Source organism: Betta splendens, chromosome 21 (assembly GCF_900634795.4).
Source record: "Betta splendens chromosome 21, fBetSpl5.4, whole genome shotgun sequence".
Lineage (NCBI taxonomy): Eukaryota > Metazoa > Chordata > Actinopteri > Anabantiformes > Osphronemidae > Betta > Betta splendens.
Window position 1 is genome coordinate 3,475,111 of NC_040899.1, and position 14,712 is coordinate 3,489,822.

General features: G+C 46.9%; 3 protein-coding genes across 11 annotated transcripts in view; 2 read left to right on the forward strand and 1 right to left on the reverse strand.

Annotated features, from left to right (window-relative positions):
* Positions 1 to 3,051, reverse strand: part of wars2 (tryptophanyl tRNA synthetase 2, mitochondrial) — a 35,332-nt gene extending 32,281 nt beyond the window's left edge. Inside the window, exons 1-3 of one of the 3 annotated variants that reach the window (XM_041068994.2) lie at positions 2,919 to 3,050; positions 2,369 to 2,448; positions 1,553 to 1,638 (exon numbers count right to left, since the gene is read on the reverse strand). The gene's annotated coding sequence lies outside the window, so the exon portion shown is untranslated. Of the gene's footprint in view, positions 1 to 1,552; positions 1,639 to 2,368; positions 2,449 to 2,918 lie in introns of all 3 variants that reach the window. The other 2 variants (XM_055504762.1, XM_041068996.2) reach the window with 2 other exon arrangements.
* On the forward strand, positions 1,183 to 6,998 carry hao2 (hydroxyacid oxidase 2 (long chain)). 6 transcript variants are annotated; one of them, XM_029137587.3, is made up of 9 exons: positions 1,183 to 1,249; positions 2,415 to 2,475; positions 4,617 to 4,769; positions 5,178 to 5,329; positions 5,538 to 5,821; positions 5,961 to 6,179; positions 6,310 to 6,468; positions 6,533 to 6,602; positions 6,703 to 6,998. In XM_029137587.3, exons 2-9 carry the CDS (start codon positions 2,459 to 2,461, stop codon positions 6,756 to 6,758), a joined length of 1,110 nt encoding a protein of 369 aa, XP_028993420.1. In that variant the 5' UTR covers positions 1,183 to 1,249; positions 2,415 to 2,458; the 3' UTR covers positions 6,759 to 6,998. The 6 variants fall into 6 exon arrangements, with proteins under 6 accessions (XP_028993420.1, XP_028993419.1, XP_055360735.1 ...); XM_029137586.3 differs by having other exon boundaries at positions 1,184 to 1,249; positions 5,958 to 6,179; XM_055504760.1 differs by lacking the exon at positions 1,183 to 1,249 and having other exon boundaries at positions 2,374 to 2,475; positions 5,958 to 6,179.
* A 469-nt stretch (positions 6,999 to 7,467) lies between these two features.
* si:rp71-68n21.9 (kelch-like protein 9) lies at positions 7,468 to 14,346 on the forward strand. 2 transcript variants are annotated; one of them, XM_029137566.3, is made up of 11 exons: positions 7,468 to 7,609; positions 8,067 to 8,114; positions 8,380 to 8,498; positions 8,585 to 8,793; positions 9,314 to 9,446; positions 9,929 to 10,125; positions 10,385 to 10,460; positions 10,541 to 11,098; positions 11,169 to 11,348; positions 11,431 to 11,544; positions 12,956 to 14,346. In XM_029137566.3, exons 2-11 carry the CDS (start codon positions 8,110 to 8,112, stop codon positions 13,450 to 13,452), a joined length of 2,088 nt encoding a protein of 695 aa, XP_028993399.1. In that variant the 5' UTR covers positions 7,468 to 7,609; positions 8,067 to 8,109; the 3' UTR covers positions 13,453 to 14,346. The 2 variants fall into 2 exon arrangements, with proteins under 2 accessions (XP_028993399.1, XP_028993397.1); XM_029137564.3 differs by having other exon boundaries at positions 8,067 to 8,498.
* The last annotated feature ends 366 nt before the right edge of the window (positions 14,347 to 14,712 follow it).

The following is a 14,712-nucleotide window of genomic DNA, read 5'->3' on the forward strand; positions in this document are numbered from 1 at the left end:
CTGCATGGATTTGCAACCAATGCTTGTGGGCTTGCCTGTATTTAGTCTGATAATAAACCTGAGAGAGACAGAGGTGGAGGGCTGGAAGCCTTGCCAGGGCATGATAACACCTTGACAATTCAACACACATGTGCCGCAGCGTGCTGGGACGCAGCCTCAGGGCAGAGCCTTCGCCAGCATGTGGAAGAGGTTTTCCACTCAGCTAAATGTCCAGTGCCTCCAATATGGCAACTCCAGAGCTAGGTCTAACTCTGTGATATTAGGCATCGAGGCCAGCTGTGGATTAACACAATTTGCACCTCCTCTTGGTGCAGGTAACACCCACAACACCCCATGGAGGTGCAAGTCGTCAGATTTAGCCTTTGGCTCCACCTTTGCAGCCTTTAGTGTCACAGGCAGAAATAAAACACAGAAACATAGAGACACGAACAGAGAGACAGACATGTCTGAGGAAGCCAGGTTCTGTTACAGAAAATATTATATTTACAAAGAGTAAATTCAATTCAAAAGCTCTAATGAAATAAGAGCAAGAGAATCTAATTTAACATCACTGTGCTCCACCGTTGTTTTAAAATGCTTGAACAACTTCGTGAGGCATTTGGTTTCATCCGTGGTGAACTGAGACACTGTGGCATTCATAGCATTTTCTCTCACATCCTGCCATCTATCCATCACTTACTGTATGGGTAAGAACCTTAGCATTACATGCTCATAATATCAAAGCTTGGAGCATCTGTGTTTTATATGTGAAGACCCTCAAAACACCTGTCATAATCCAAACTGCCTAATATGTTTGATGGTTCCACCTCACATAGATTTGTTTTTTCTCACCTTTTGTCTTTTATATTTAGTTAATCATAGTTTTTAAACTTTCTAATCTGTAGTACCTTTAAAGTTGTATAAGGGCAAACGAGGGACAAAAGAAAGAAAAGACAAAGAAAAGGCAGTAATGGAGGAGGGTGGAAAGAATCGAGGGAGGAAGGCTGAACATTACGTTAGAAAGTAAATTGTTTGTTGCTTCTCCAAACAACTGACCTGAGCGAGCTTTTGGTGTTTTTTGGCACAAAAGAGAGGTCAGGGCCTAGAGTGCTGACGGAAGGCTTAGCTGGCGTGGGAGGAGCAATGCACTGTGGTGGAGGGATGTGAGGTCGGGGCGGGGGTGGGGGGCTGGACTGCCCTATGACACGACCCTGTCACATGAGACAGGAACCAACACCTACTGTAGGCTGGCCAAAGAGCTCAGGTTAAGGTAAGTCACTGATTTTATCCACTTCACCAACTGTACGTATTCAGACTTTGTCGATTTACTAAGTTCTACATCAGTGGTTTGTATTGTACTAAGCTGTGGACACCCAGCATGCTCTCTACTAGAGTTAAGTTAAAAACACAGTGACAGCATATGTTTATATACTGGTGATTAGCAGCGTGCTTGGCCAGTAAACCATAAGCAGCCCGTGTCACAGACAGACATTATCTATAGCAGAGGCTGGTTAAATCAGCTCGTCGAGCTTTGTACATGACATACCAAACAACAGGTATTCTAGAAGCTCACCTGGACAATGTGCTTTCAGCAGCCATTCACCGGGCCTACACAGGATGGAGGCTGTATCATACGTTTAGCCACGCTTCAAAATTAAACTGAAAAAGTTGTAAATAATAAGTTAAAATCACAGCTGTACTGCTTGGTGGTAAAATATATGTTATTTAAATTGAACATAATATTATTTGACTCAACATAATAATTTTAAATATATACATTTTTATAATTGTTATTATTTTTACGCTGTCATATCCGCACATTTAACAAGTATGTATTTAAAATATCAATAACAAAACTAGTTTTTTAATTGTTGCCACCAGCTGTTTTTTGTAGTTGAACCTAGGCTACCAGAGGTCAGAGAGCAGGTTTTTACAGAGCGTAGCGTGACAGGTGTTACATCAGAGGTCATTTATAGTTTTTCTATAGACCACCACCAACACTAACACGCTTGCTTGTGCTTGTGTTTACCTGCTTTACAAATGATGAATGGAGTTTCAAGATTAGACTTTCATTCGTTCAGTTCAGTATCGCACTGCCCTCAAGTGTTCAAAGCCTAAAACTTATGGAACAAAATGTGTGCTTAAAAGATTGTTTCAGGTCACAATAAAACTATTACAAAAAGAAGCAGAGCTTTATGTACCGGACATCCCTGTAACTTTTTATACATAATTTTTTAATTATTGCATTTTAACTGTTCCCACACAGGAAGTGTGCTACAGTAGCAGCAGTTGTACTATTGGCATTCTTTGTAATATTTTTCTGAAATAAAAGTATTTTTTTATGATTGTCTGGTAGAGGTACTATGAGAAATAGAATAATTGTACATACCTCTCTTTTGACCGGTATCCATAATTCATATGTGCCTTCTCTTCAGAGGTTATGAGTCTTTCACACGAGAAGAAGTTCTGCTGAGAGAGAATGAATATTTGTGAACGGTGAGTAAAGTTTACATTATTCGATCCTATTGCTTTTGCCACATTCGCTTGTGTTAAATAGACATAATGTGCATGAGAAACAAGCCTATCTTAATTGCAAACAAGAGCAGTAGCTGATTAGATGTTTAGGGAGACACGGTAGATGATCTACAGCCTCTCAAGCTAAAAATGCTGCACAAATTTCCCTTTTTGACTTGACTCACTCAAATTACACTTATACTTCTTTAAAATACTTATTGCAACTCATGTTCTGTCAGTAAACTGTCAACAATTTCTTACATCTTTAGCTTTTCTTTTTTTAATCTGCAAAGAAAATATTCTTTACTGAGAAATGTCACTTACTGTAAACTGATATTATTTCCGATGGGGCACTATGCTAGCACTTGCTCATTGAGCTGTTAGCTAAAAATGCTAATGGGAAAGCTTCGTCTGTAATGACTTACCTCTATAATGTTACTTGTGTATTATGTAGTTTACCGCGTTTGTAATCTTATTATTGCAGCTAAACTGCTTTGCTCTTTTGCCGTGGAAATATTTGCACAGCTACTCATTAACTACCCATCGTGGATACGGTAGATGACGGTAATACAACTTTAAGGGTGCAAGCCGCCTTAAAACACCAAAGAAGAAGAAGCACCTTTTCCCCCAATTGGTCGGTTTATCCTATTAGCCCTAGTGCTCTTCCACCTGTATTACTAAACATGCTAGCTTTGTAATTAGCTAATGCTAACTGATTAACAACGTCCCTTCAAGGTTAAATATCTGGTTACATACGAACAACAAAGATAGTCGTTTAGAATGACCGGTGCTCTGGATATATTATTAGGAGAGATTCTTCTAACCACCTGTACAACAATAGTATCGTCCGCTCAAACGTAAAGATGTTCTGATGAACTTTTTTCCCCACGTTGTGTCTATTACGTATCCAAGCGGTAAGTCGCCATCTTTGTTTGGCCATTTGGATGAGTTGATGAATGTCTTCTTCTCCTTTTTGTTTTACGGCCATTTGATGAAAGTCTGCGTGATATAAAACGTAAATAAAGCAGGTGGTCATGTTTATTTTATTTACACAACTTTTTTTAGGTGCATTGTGAAAAATGTAATAGATTTGTACACATCCAGTTTATTGTACTCCTATACACGCTAAAACGGTTTCCCTTTATTCCATTATTTGTAGTGTGATCTACTTCACTGATCCACTTAGGTGAAATAATTAAATCTACTCTGATATACAAGGGAAGGTCCGTTAGAGCAGTATCCTCTGTGCAGTGTGTATGTGTTAATGTGTAGGGTTGTGTGTGCACCGCCTGTACATATGTTTGCATATGTGCTACTGTATGTACCATCTGGACGGCAGAGCACTGTGTCAGACACCTCTTGTCCTCACTATAGTTGGAGTCACCATCAGCACATTTCCAGCCTGTGTAAACACAATAAGAGCTGGGGTCCCTCTCGGGTTACATACGCAGTCAGTGGCTTTATGAAAGTTTGATTCTGACTCACACAAAAGCAACTCTGTGGATATAAGAGGAGACACAGACACAAGGACTTAAACCTGTTTCAAACTAAATAATGGAAATGCTACATCAGTTTAGTTGCTCAGATGTCAAAGTACAGAAGCTTGACTGGTGAGTTGTTGACGTAGTTGCACTACATTTGCTGATATGAGCGGAGTTTCAGTCTGCGTCATGTGAAAGTGTTGGACTTTGTTTATGACCAATCCATAATTTGTGGTAAGTCTCGAAGCTGTAACTTCTTTCATGTTCACCAGTTTCTCATTCTGAACTCTGGGTGCTTGTTTTCTTCTGGTACCTGCTATTTGTCTGTCATGCAAAGTCACAGATCCTATTTCCAGATGACACTCACTGCTTGTGATAAGGACAGAAAGCAAATAACTGATTATCCATAACAATATCAGCAGTGGTCAGCGAGAAGATTGGGGGGAAGTCTGAATGTCTGCAGTCTCACCCAGTTAAGGATTGTGTCTGAGCTAATGGCAAAGTGATTTATCCTGAATTATCTTAAATGAAGCATTTGTCCTAGCTTTGTTCAGATTTATTAATTTTTCCAGATACTAACAAGCAGGAGTTCACCCATTATCCATGAAGGGCTGCCGGTATTCTAATATGTGTTCCCCACAGAGAGGGAGGTCGCTGTGCAGAGATGGCGATGGTTTGCCTGACAGATTTTGAGGAGTATGCCAAGGAGCATCTCTCAAAGGCCACCTGGGATTATTATGCTGCTGGAGCCGACGAATGCTGCACCCGAGACGATAATCTGCTGGCTTACAAAAGGTGCAGCGGACAAATGAAGCCCACCCACACATTCACATATGCTTCCCTCTTTCAGTGGTGCTTCACAACTAGACGTTATTCTTATTTACAGGCTGCTCGGGAAACCAATTATATTTTCATTGATAATAAACCACAGACAATGAGTCAATTGAGACTATGCCAAGGAACTGAGCAGGTTTAACCCACAACCAAAAGTCAGCTCTAAACCAGAAGACCTTCACCTGTTGAGGCAAATGGTTTAAAACTGTTTAAATATTGCGTTAATGATCTTGGACGGCAAATCATGGTAAAATGTGATAAACTGAAGTTTGGACTTTGGACTGTTGTTACTGTTGTGTGTGTGTGTGTGTATGTGGTTGTGAAACCTTTTAATCCCTAACAGTCCCTCACATTTCACTGTTCCTCCAGGATCCGGCTGAGGCCTCGCATCCTGCGGGACGTGTCGGTGAGCGACACTCGGACAACAGTGCAGGGGACGGAGATCAGCTTCCCGGTGGGTATCGCTCCTACTGCCTTCCACTGCTTGGCCTGGCATGAAGGAGAGGTGGCCACAGCTCGGGGTGAGCATCGCGTGTGTGTCTGCCTCATCAGCTCCTATAGGGACAATGTCTTCAAGGTTTATGAAAGTTTGTGTTTAGATTTTCAACCCAGCACCTTGTTAGTAACAGAGCCAACACTAGAGGGCAGCAGAAGATAATGCTTTTGGGCTGTTTATGCACTGTATCACATCTGTTCATGTCCGATGCACACGACTGCTCGTGCTCACAGCCACTGAGGCCCTCAACACCTGCTACATCACCAGCACCTACTCCACCTGCTCAGTGGAGGAGATCGTGGCGGCGGCACCCAATGGCTACCGCTGGTTTCAGCTGTACGTGTACCGGGACCGGAAGCTGTCGGAGCAGATCGTGCACCGCGTGGAGGGGCTCGGCTACAAGGCCCTGGTCCTCACCGTAGATGTGCCCTACACCGGGAAGCGCCGCGATGACATCCGCAACCAGTTCAAGCTGCCGCCGCATCTGAAGGTCAAGAACTTTGATGGAGTGTTTCAGGTAAGAAGATAAAGCAGGAAATGGGACAAGCCACAAATACTGCACCTCAGCACTGCTGAGCACAGCAAAAGCTTTTAAATACACATCAATCAATGTACATTTATGTAATTGTACGTGCATCACATGCCTTTTTAAGCAGGAGACTGCTGGTCCAGAGGAGTATGGGATCCCAGCCAACACCCTGGACCCCTCCATCAGCTGGAAGGACGTGTACTGGCTGCAGTCCATCACCCGTCTGCCCATTATCATCAAGGGTATTCTGACCAAGGAGGACGCGGAGCTGGCTGTGGAGCACGGTGTTCAGGGCATCATCGTGTCAAACCACGGGGGGCGACAGCTGGACGGGGGCCCGGCCACGGTACTTAACACTCGGATCCCCCTGTCTGATACACTATTTAAAAACATTATGTTTATTATCATGCCTGTGATTGGCACATAGACACGTTTCATACGAGACTGCGCTCTGTTGCTGATGTGCGTGATAACAGATTGACGCGCTGGCAGAGATCGTGGACACGGTGCAGGGACGGCTCGAGGTCTATCTGGACGGAGGAATCAGGACAGGCAGCGATGTTTTGAAAGCTCTGGCCTTGGGAGCTAAATGTGTCTTCATTGGCCGTCCGGCAGTGTGGGGCCTCGCGTACAAGGTACTGGAGCTGACAGTGTTTAAAGGATTACACAATTATATAAATTTATTGCTCGATCCTGCAGGGTGAGGAAGGACTCAGGGAGGTACTGCAAATCTTAAATGACGAGTTCCGCCTGTCCATGGCTTTGTCAGGTGAGTCAGTGACTCATTCTAATACATTTAGAGCCCAAATAAGAACAATGTTGTGTGTCAGAATAAATAATATAGATGCTTCTGTAATTGTGTCGTTCAGGTTGCAGGAACGTGGCTGAAATCAACAGGAACCTCATTCAGTTCTCCAAGCTTTGACCCACCAGCAGGTGGCAGCACTGAGGCGGAACAGGACCGGCCGCTGACTCCAACCTGTCAGAAGCCGCATCGTGTCAGACTGAAAGATGTTCATGAGAGAGTGTTATGGAAAAGATGAGGGTCCTGTTTCTGCTTTTGTTTTTAGGGGATCATGAAACCAGCCACGTTTGGTGATAGATTATGACCCCGAGGTTTAAAACGCTGCCTGTGTTTGTGGCTTAATAAACAACATTCATTGGGCTTTTCTGTGTTTCTGTCAAGGTTTGTTTTGTTTTATTTTTGAAAGAAATTACTTTGAGATAAATTAAAGACCAGGACATACAAATGTATCTCATTAATCTGTTTAGATTCAAGCCAGTATTTTTTGGAAATTAAAAATATGAATTACGTTGGTCCAAAAGGTTTGAGTAGTTTGGTCAATTAGCTTGTATTTAGGTTAGGAGCATTTACATACGAGACACTTTAGCCGCTTTATTCCTTAAAATACATACAAATAAAGTATAAATGATGGATTTCCCCGTTCAGGCTGTCGGGCTGGTTGCATGTAGTTAAAGGCCTGTCCCTGTGCATTCACACTTATCTCACTTTAAAGCTGCTTGTGAAACTTGCATGTTTCACTAACTGAGTGAGCGGCCTGTGCCTGCAGCCAGTGAGAAGTAGAAGCAACAGGAAGTCCCTGAGGTTTTGGTGGAGTATATGAAGACGGTGATGCTCGCTGAGCCGCGGCAGCTCCGTACAGCAGGCGCGGTGCGGCGGACGTCTTCTGCCTCGTTTCTCTGAGTTCTGCTTGGTTCCGTTGACAGGCTGGAGAGAGGCCTTGGGTCCAGTCTGCTGAGGAGGATTTCTTCCAGGTAGGTTCATCCACAGCGCAGACAGCTTCATATGACTTTATACAGCAAACGTCGCGGTCGTGAGCATCAAGCAGGTGCAGTTCCACCGTACGACAAAGAAAAGTAGGTCAGACTGCTGCATTTCACTTTACAGAAGTGTTTACAGATAAGGGAGAACTATAGGCACCACCATTTTATGCACTTTATTTCTAATTCCTTCACTTTTTTGCATTTGACTGAATGCATTCATAAATGACCTCATGAAGTGGAAGTGTGTTTATAGAATGAAATACGGAAGTATCTCATGTAGCACATTTTTAATTTTTACTTGCCACAGAGTGAAGTCATTGGCACGCGCACCCTGCTCACGTGTTGGCGCGTGAAAGTGTCTCTATTCTCAGACGAACGCACAGAAAACAGATGAGCACATTAAACAAGTAGTGGAAATATAAAACTGTCTGTTCACTTGTTTTCACAGGAAATCGCACCAGCGCAACAACAGTCCTCAGGAGGACAATGACATGGGGTAAAGTGTTGTCTGTTACGAGCTGCTCCTCTCTTAAAATGCCCCCGTTTGCTTCTGCATTTGGTGTGAGAGTGTCACTTCCTACAGTACAGTATGTGAGTGCATCAAAAGAAGAAGTGTCTAAGTCTGTGCAGATCACAGGACACCGTGAAACCGACAACAGGCTTTCACAAGCTGCGTTTACACAAGCAACAACGCTGGTTCCTCTGAAGTCTCCTTCACAAAACACGAATTTAATGGAGGTGGATGTGCTTCTCACGTGCAGGGGCAACGGAGACGACGGGGGCCCGGGCAGGCTCGGCCGCGGCCTGTCCCGTCTGAGCGGCAGGTACCAGTTCAGACCTCCGGCTCAGCCCGAGAGGCCGCCTCCACCCGTGCAGCCAGGTGCGTGACGTAAGCAATGCTCCGGCTTCACCTGCAGGCGCGCGACCCGCGTCACGAGCTGCTGCCTGTCCTCTTCGCTCCCACAGATGACCGGCCTCCAGAGGCTCCCGCTCCACCCGCACCGCCACCTCCGGCGGCCGCTCCCGCTCCCGCTCCGCCGGCGGCGGCTGCAGCCCCGCCCCCGCCCGCGGCAGCGCCCCCCAAACGCCCGGACAAAGGCACCAAGCCCAAGCTGCCCCCGCGCCCGCTGTGCAAGGTGTTCAGCAGCGACGAGCACGGAGCAGCCGTGCTGCAGGTGTGTGTCTGCTGTCGGACCCGCTTCGGACGTTATCAGCCATAACGAATGGGCTGATCAGAACTTACAGCCCATCCGAGCGGGCCAGTAGGTGCCTGCTCTGCCTACTCGCTAACAGCTAACAGCTAGCTAAGTTGCTATGTTCAGCGGCTTCGGACGTTATTATTATTATTATGGGGTGTCAGGTTACAGTTAGCTAACACAGTTAAAACTCAGTTAAGTTAAGTTAAGTTAACTAAGTTAGGTTAAAACCTCGAGCCTCCCGTGTGAACAACAACCGCTCAACAGCGCCCCTACTGTTTCTGCTGGGTAAATCACCGAGCCGTGGTCAGCCTTACGGATCGATGACGGCACCTATTCACCGCTGCCAGCAGGTAGGTCGGTACCTACCGGCCCATAATGACCACTGAATGGCGTGATAACGTCTGAACCGAGTCAGCCAAAGAAGTGAGCTCTCAAACCCTTCACTCAGCTGGAAAACAGACAGTATTCCACTAAAAACACAGCTTCGCTCCCACAGGGTTTCGACTGTTTTCGGGCTGATGAGACTCTCTGCGACGTCATCCTGGTTCCTGGCGACAGCAAGAAAACGTTTCCAGTTCACAGAGTCATCATGGCGTCAAGCAGCGACTATTTCAAGGCGATGTTCACAGGTGAGATTAGGCACGAAGAGAAGTTACTGGTTGCATGCTGTCAGTGTTTAACACGGGGATGAGGTCAGCTCCGATGCTTCATCTGGAGGTGGATGACGTCTCCGCCTGGTTTGGTTTTGATGCAGAGGCACGTTTTGGATGTAAGTGGGCTAATAAGTACAGATGTGGCTGCTCCTGCAGCCAGATGACCTTTGACCCCTGTGTCTGAGTGTGTCTCTGTGTGGGAGGTCAGCACACAGACCGGTGCAGTTGTTGGTTTCAGGAGATTCGGACCCATAATTTTTACAAACAGTGAAAGAGGAAGAATCCGTTGACAACTTCTGCATCGCACTTCCTTCAGTTGCAGCTTTACAAACAACTACAACCACAGCTCCTCTTCTGTACTCGTGTCCTTGCCTTCACCGGCTTTCACCGCTCTGATTTTGCACTTTTAAAACTTCACAAGTGTTTTTCACCTTGTCCTTGTCTCTGTGTGTGTCCAGGAGGCATGCGGGAGCAGGAGATGAGGGAGATCAAGCTGCACGGCGTCACTACGTTGGGCTTAAAGAACATTATCGACTTCATTTACACATCCAAAGTCAGTCTGGACCTGGGTAATCTCCAGGACACGCTGGAGGCTGCAAACTTCCTGCAGGTCATGCCTGTGCTGAGCTTTTGCAATCAGCTTCTGAGCAGTGAGGTGAGAGCGTTTCTCTTCTCATAACCTTAATTCTTTAATTACATTCAGGTCGGTGCAGGAGCAGGCAAAACTCAGTGAGGGGCAAATCCTTACGGCTTTACTGTCTTTTCTCTCCACACATTTTATACAATAAAGACACATCAGGAGATTATGATATATTGTTCATTATGTTTTCAAGAACACTTTAAAAACTAAATATAGCATGAACAGATTTTGTAGAAGGTTAAAGGTCAAAGTCAGTGTCTTGTTTTGGCTGCAGATCACCATTGATAACTGCGTGGAGGTGGAGAACATTGCCACCGATCTGCTTCTGGAGGAGGTTCTGCTGAACATAGGTGATACCTTTATACAGCATCTGTAGAAACACTCACACCAAGCAGTTTATTGACGACCCAGAGCGTTCTGTCCAACCCAGGGGAGTTCGTGAGCCAGAACCTGTCGGCGCTGGTGCAGTGCGACCGCTACCTGCAGCTGTCTGAGGCCACCATGGCCAACGCTCTGGCCAGCAACTCGCTGAAGGGCTTCTCGGAGCTGGAGCTCTACCACATCGCCCGCCAGTGGCTGGAGCACGACCCCCCCAAGCGCCACGCGTCCGTCCACGCCCTGATGCGCCACATCCGCTTCCCCCTCATGAACCCCGGCGAGCTGATCCAGATCTCCCAGGGCGACGAGGACGGCGGCAGCGCCATGATGCGCTCCGACACGGCCTGCGTCAACCTGCTGCTGGAGGCCAGCAACTACCAGATGATGCCCTTCATGCAGCCGTCGCTGCAGACGGAGCGCACGCAGATCCGCTCGGCCTCCACTCACATCCTGGCGCTGGGGGGGGTGATGCGGCAGCAGCTGGTGGTGAGCCGCGAGCTGAGGCTGTACGACGAGGGCACGGGGCACTGGAGGGCGCTGAGGCCCATGGAGGTGCCGCGCTACCAGCACGGCGTGGCCCTGCTGGGCGGCTTCCTCTTCATCGTCGGAGGTGAGTGACGCGCGCGCCTCGTGGACGTCAGCTGTCAGCAGCTGAGATGAGCTCATGTCCGTCTCCTCAGGCCAGAGCACGTACGACACCAAGGGCAAGACAGCCATCGACAGCGCCTACCGCTACGACCCGCGCTTCGACAAGTGGCTTCAGATCGCGCCGCTCAACGAGAAGAGGACCTTCTTCCACCTCAGCGCTCTGAAGGGGAAGCTGTTTGCCGTGGGGGGAAGGAACGCGTCGGGGGAGATCGGTGAGCTGCTGACTGTTTAACTTCTAACAGAGCTTCTACTGCAGCTTGATTGATTCATTGCCATTGTTCTTTCTGAACACAGACACGGTGGAGTGCTACAACCTGAAGAAAAACGAGTGGACGTTTGTGACCAATATGGTGGAGCCTCACTACGGACACGCTGGGACCGTCCACGGGGACCTCATGTACATCTCAGGTGGGAGACACGTCCACTCACTGCCTTCAGGCTGACGGTCAGGCGTCTCAATAGCAGTGAGGCAGGAACAGGACGTGTGGCTTCTCACGTGGCTTCGCGTTAGACGCTGTAGCTCTCCGGTCGTTTCCCATGTGACCTGAACCGCATTGTGACTGTTCACACAAAGGCCCCCTGTGGTGCAGACTTGGCCGAGGCTGCTTTAAAGGTGACTACAGGCCCTGTTTGAAACCACTTCCTGTGTGCAGACGCCCACAGCCATTCTCGACCTCATCTAAGCCTCGTTTCTTAGCAACCCTGGACAGAAACATCAGCTTTCACATGTAGGACAGAGGGAAGGAAGCACCACGACCTGAGGTCGAAGTAAAACCCGGAAACCTACAGCGTGACATGCGCTGCCGTTTACCAGAACTCAGTGCTGCACCAGACCAGTGAAACTGATCCTGGTGTCTTGGACATAGAACCCATTTCAATTTCAATCTTTGTAAATTTGCACAAGCAGGATGTGGAACAGACAAGACAGTGAGCGATGAAACCTCCGGGTCGACGTTCAGCATCCACCTGTAGCTGGAGCTGCTGTCCACTTCACACCCACCCTGTTGTTGAGTTAAACCAGGTCACCCAGATAATCAGCAATAACATCCGGAGCGGTTCCGACTCAGCGTCAGCGCCTGCTGCTCCATGGGGGTTATGGTTAATGCCTTTCAGACTGAAATGGTTTGAAACAGAAATCTATTGTGCACTTGTTTTTTTTTTCAGCATTTATTTTTGGAGCTAACTTGCAAAATAGTCTGAATCTCGTCACCGAGGAAACTGGCAGGAAATCTCTTGACATTTATGTTACAGTAGTCAGAGATTTTAGCGGAATGAGTCATGGTCTTTACAGTACATGAATTTTCATAAAGTGGCAGGTACATGACCTTACAAAAGTTTATCCTCATCAAACCAGCTCATTGTTTTAACAAAAAGTTACTGAAAGTTGAGAATCCTCACAGAGCGGCACAGAGACGGAGCTCAGACTCACACATTCATCTGTTTCAAACATAAATGATCAGCTGCAGAGTTCAGAGCAGAGCTTGTGGTGAAGGAAGTTCCCCGTCGGTCTGTGTCATGTGATACACAACATTTGTGGTAGCTACAAACAAGCTGCCGCCTCCAGTAACTCATCATCATCATCATCGTCATCATCATCATGAACCAAAGTCCTCATTTTCCATGTGTGTCGTATTGTGTTTCATTTGTTTCTGACAAATTCTGAAACTTTCAAAAGCCACAGTTTTAAGTGGGATCTGATGTTTTGGTCTCGGGGAAGTACCCGACATTAATACAAACCTATTCCTAGTCCCAGTGGTTTAGTTAGTCATTTATGTTAAATGGATCAGAATCATCACATTTGTGTCCCGTCTTCACGCAGGCGGCATCACCCGTGACACGTTCCAGAAGGAGCTGTGGAGCTACGACCCGGCGGCAGACGAGTGGACCCGCCGGGCCGACATGACGGAGCTGCGCGGCCTCCACTGCATGTGCACCGTGGGGGACCGGCTCTACGTCATGGGCGGGAACCACTTCCGGGGCAGCAGCGACTACGACGACGTCCTGGGCTGCGAGTACTACAGCCCCGAGACGGAGCAGTGGACCGTGGTGGCGCCGATGCCGCGCGGCCAGAGCGACGTCGGCGTGACCGTGTTCAACGGGCACATCTACGTGGTGGGAGGCTACTCCTGGAACAGCAGGTGCATGGTGGAGATCGTGCAGCGCTACGACCCAGAGCAGGACGCGTGGGACCGGGTCTTCAACGTGCTGGAGCCTCTGGGGGGGATCCGGGCCTGCACCATGACGGTCCACGTGCCGGAGGGGTCCGTGGACGAGGCCCAGATACAGGACTGCCCTCTGCCAACAGCCAAGAGCTGAGACTCAGGCAGGAAATCACACGCTTCTTATCGGGCACCATCTCCAGATGGTTTCTTCAGGCCACTGCGCCGCTGCCTCTTCACTTCCTCCCAGAGTGGACTCGTTGATACAACTGTCCGCTTTGAGTCTCAAATGTACAAATGGATTCACCGGTCGATTAAATGTCCATCAGTAGCGAAGGCTTTCATTGCAAGAGTGTCAGTGTCCAGTGGACAGTGAGCTTCACTATCCAGAGGTGCCACATCTGGGCCACAGCTCATTAAAAGGATCTGGAGCAAAACGTGAAGTGAACTGTGACGTGCGGTTTAAACATTTTCTATTTTCCAACATGAAAACATTTTTACTTTTCCTTCCTTTGTGTAAGTTGGTCCGATTTAATCTTTTCATGACAATCTGTTGCATTAAGGAACCAAAGTGAATTTATTATTACAACCAAATACGGAGGAATTTATCCCAAATGCATGATGTATTTAATATCTGGACTTCTGTGACAGAGTTAGTGTGTATATAGATATAATGTGTGATTATGAAGACAGCATGTCCCGCTGGGAGTTCGCGTCTTTAACTGGAATTTACTGAATTTTCTGGTTATTTCGACCTTTAAGAAACAGATGAGCTAAAAACAGGGCGAAGCACAAACAAGCATCGTAATAAAGACTGAGACGACTGTGAGCCAGCCTTTCATTCACAGATTTGCTGAGCTGATCTGGACCTTTAGTCAAAGCTTTTCATGAAACCCAGTGGACATTTCACCATTTCCATTAATTTGCATGAAATTTGTTTAGAATCTATGCATTGGATTATTATAATTATTATTATTTTGTTTAGACCACATTGTTTACGTCTTAATGTCCATGTAAAAATATTAAAAATTCAAATCTTTTTAAAAACCAATTGTGCTCCTCTTATTTAGACAGTTACGGCCAATAGACACACGGGTTCTGTGTGTTTATATTCAACCCCGTCTATGACATGGTTTTACTAAGAACCACGCTTTCTGTGTGATTTTAGGTCCGATCAGTCATTAAGACAGAAAACCTTCAGCAGCTCCAACGATAACACACAGACGTCTGACGTGTGTGAACGGCCTCATCCTTCACCGACAGACTCTGACGCGTCACCTTGAGACGTTACGGCCTGTTTTATTTGGCTGCTCTGTCCTTGTACCGTCCTCAGGGGCGTAAGGCCTTAAAGCTCCCACTGTGCTGCAGTTCTAATGACTTACAGCTACTTTCTTGTGCATCTAAGGGGAATAACCGG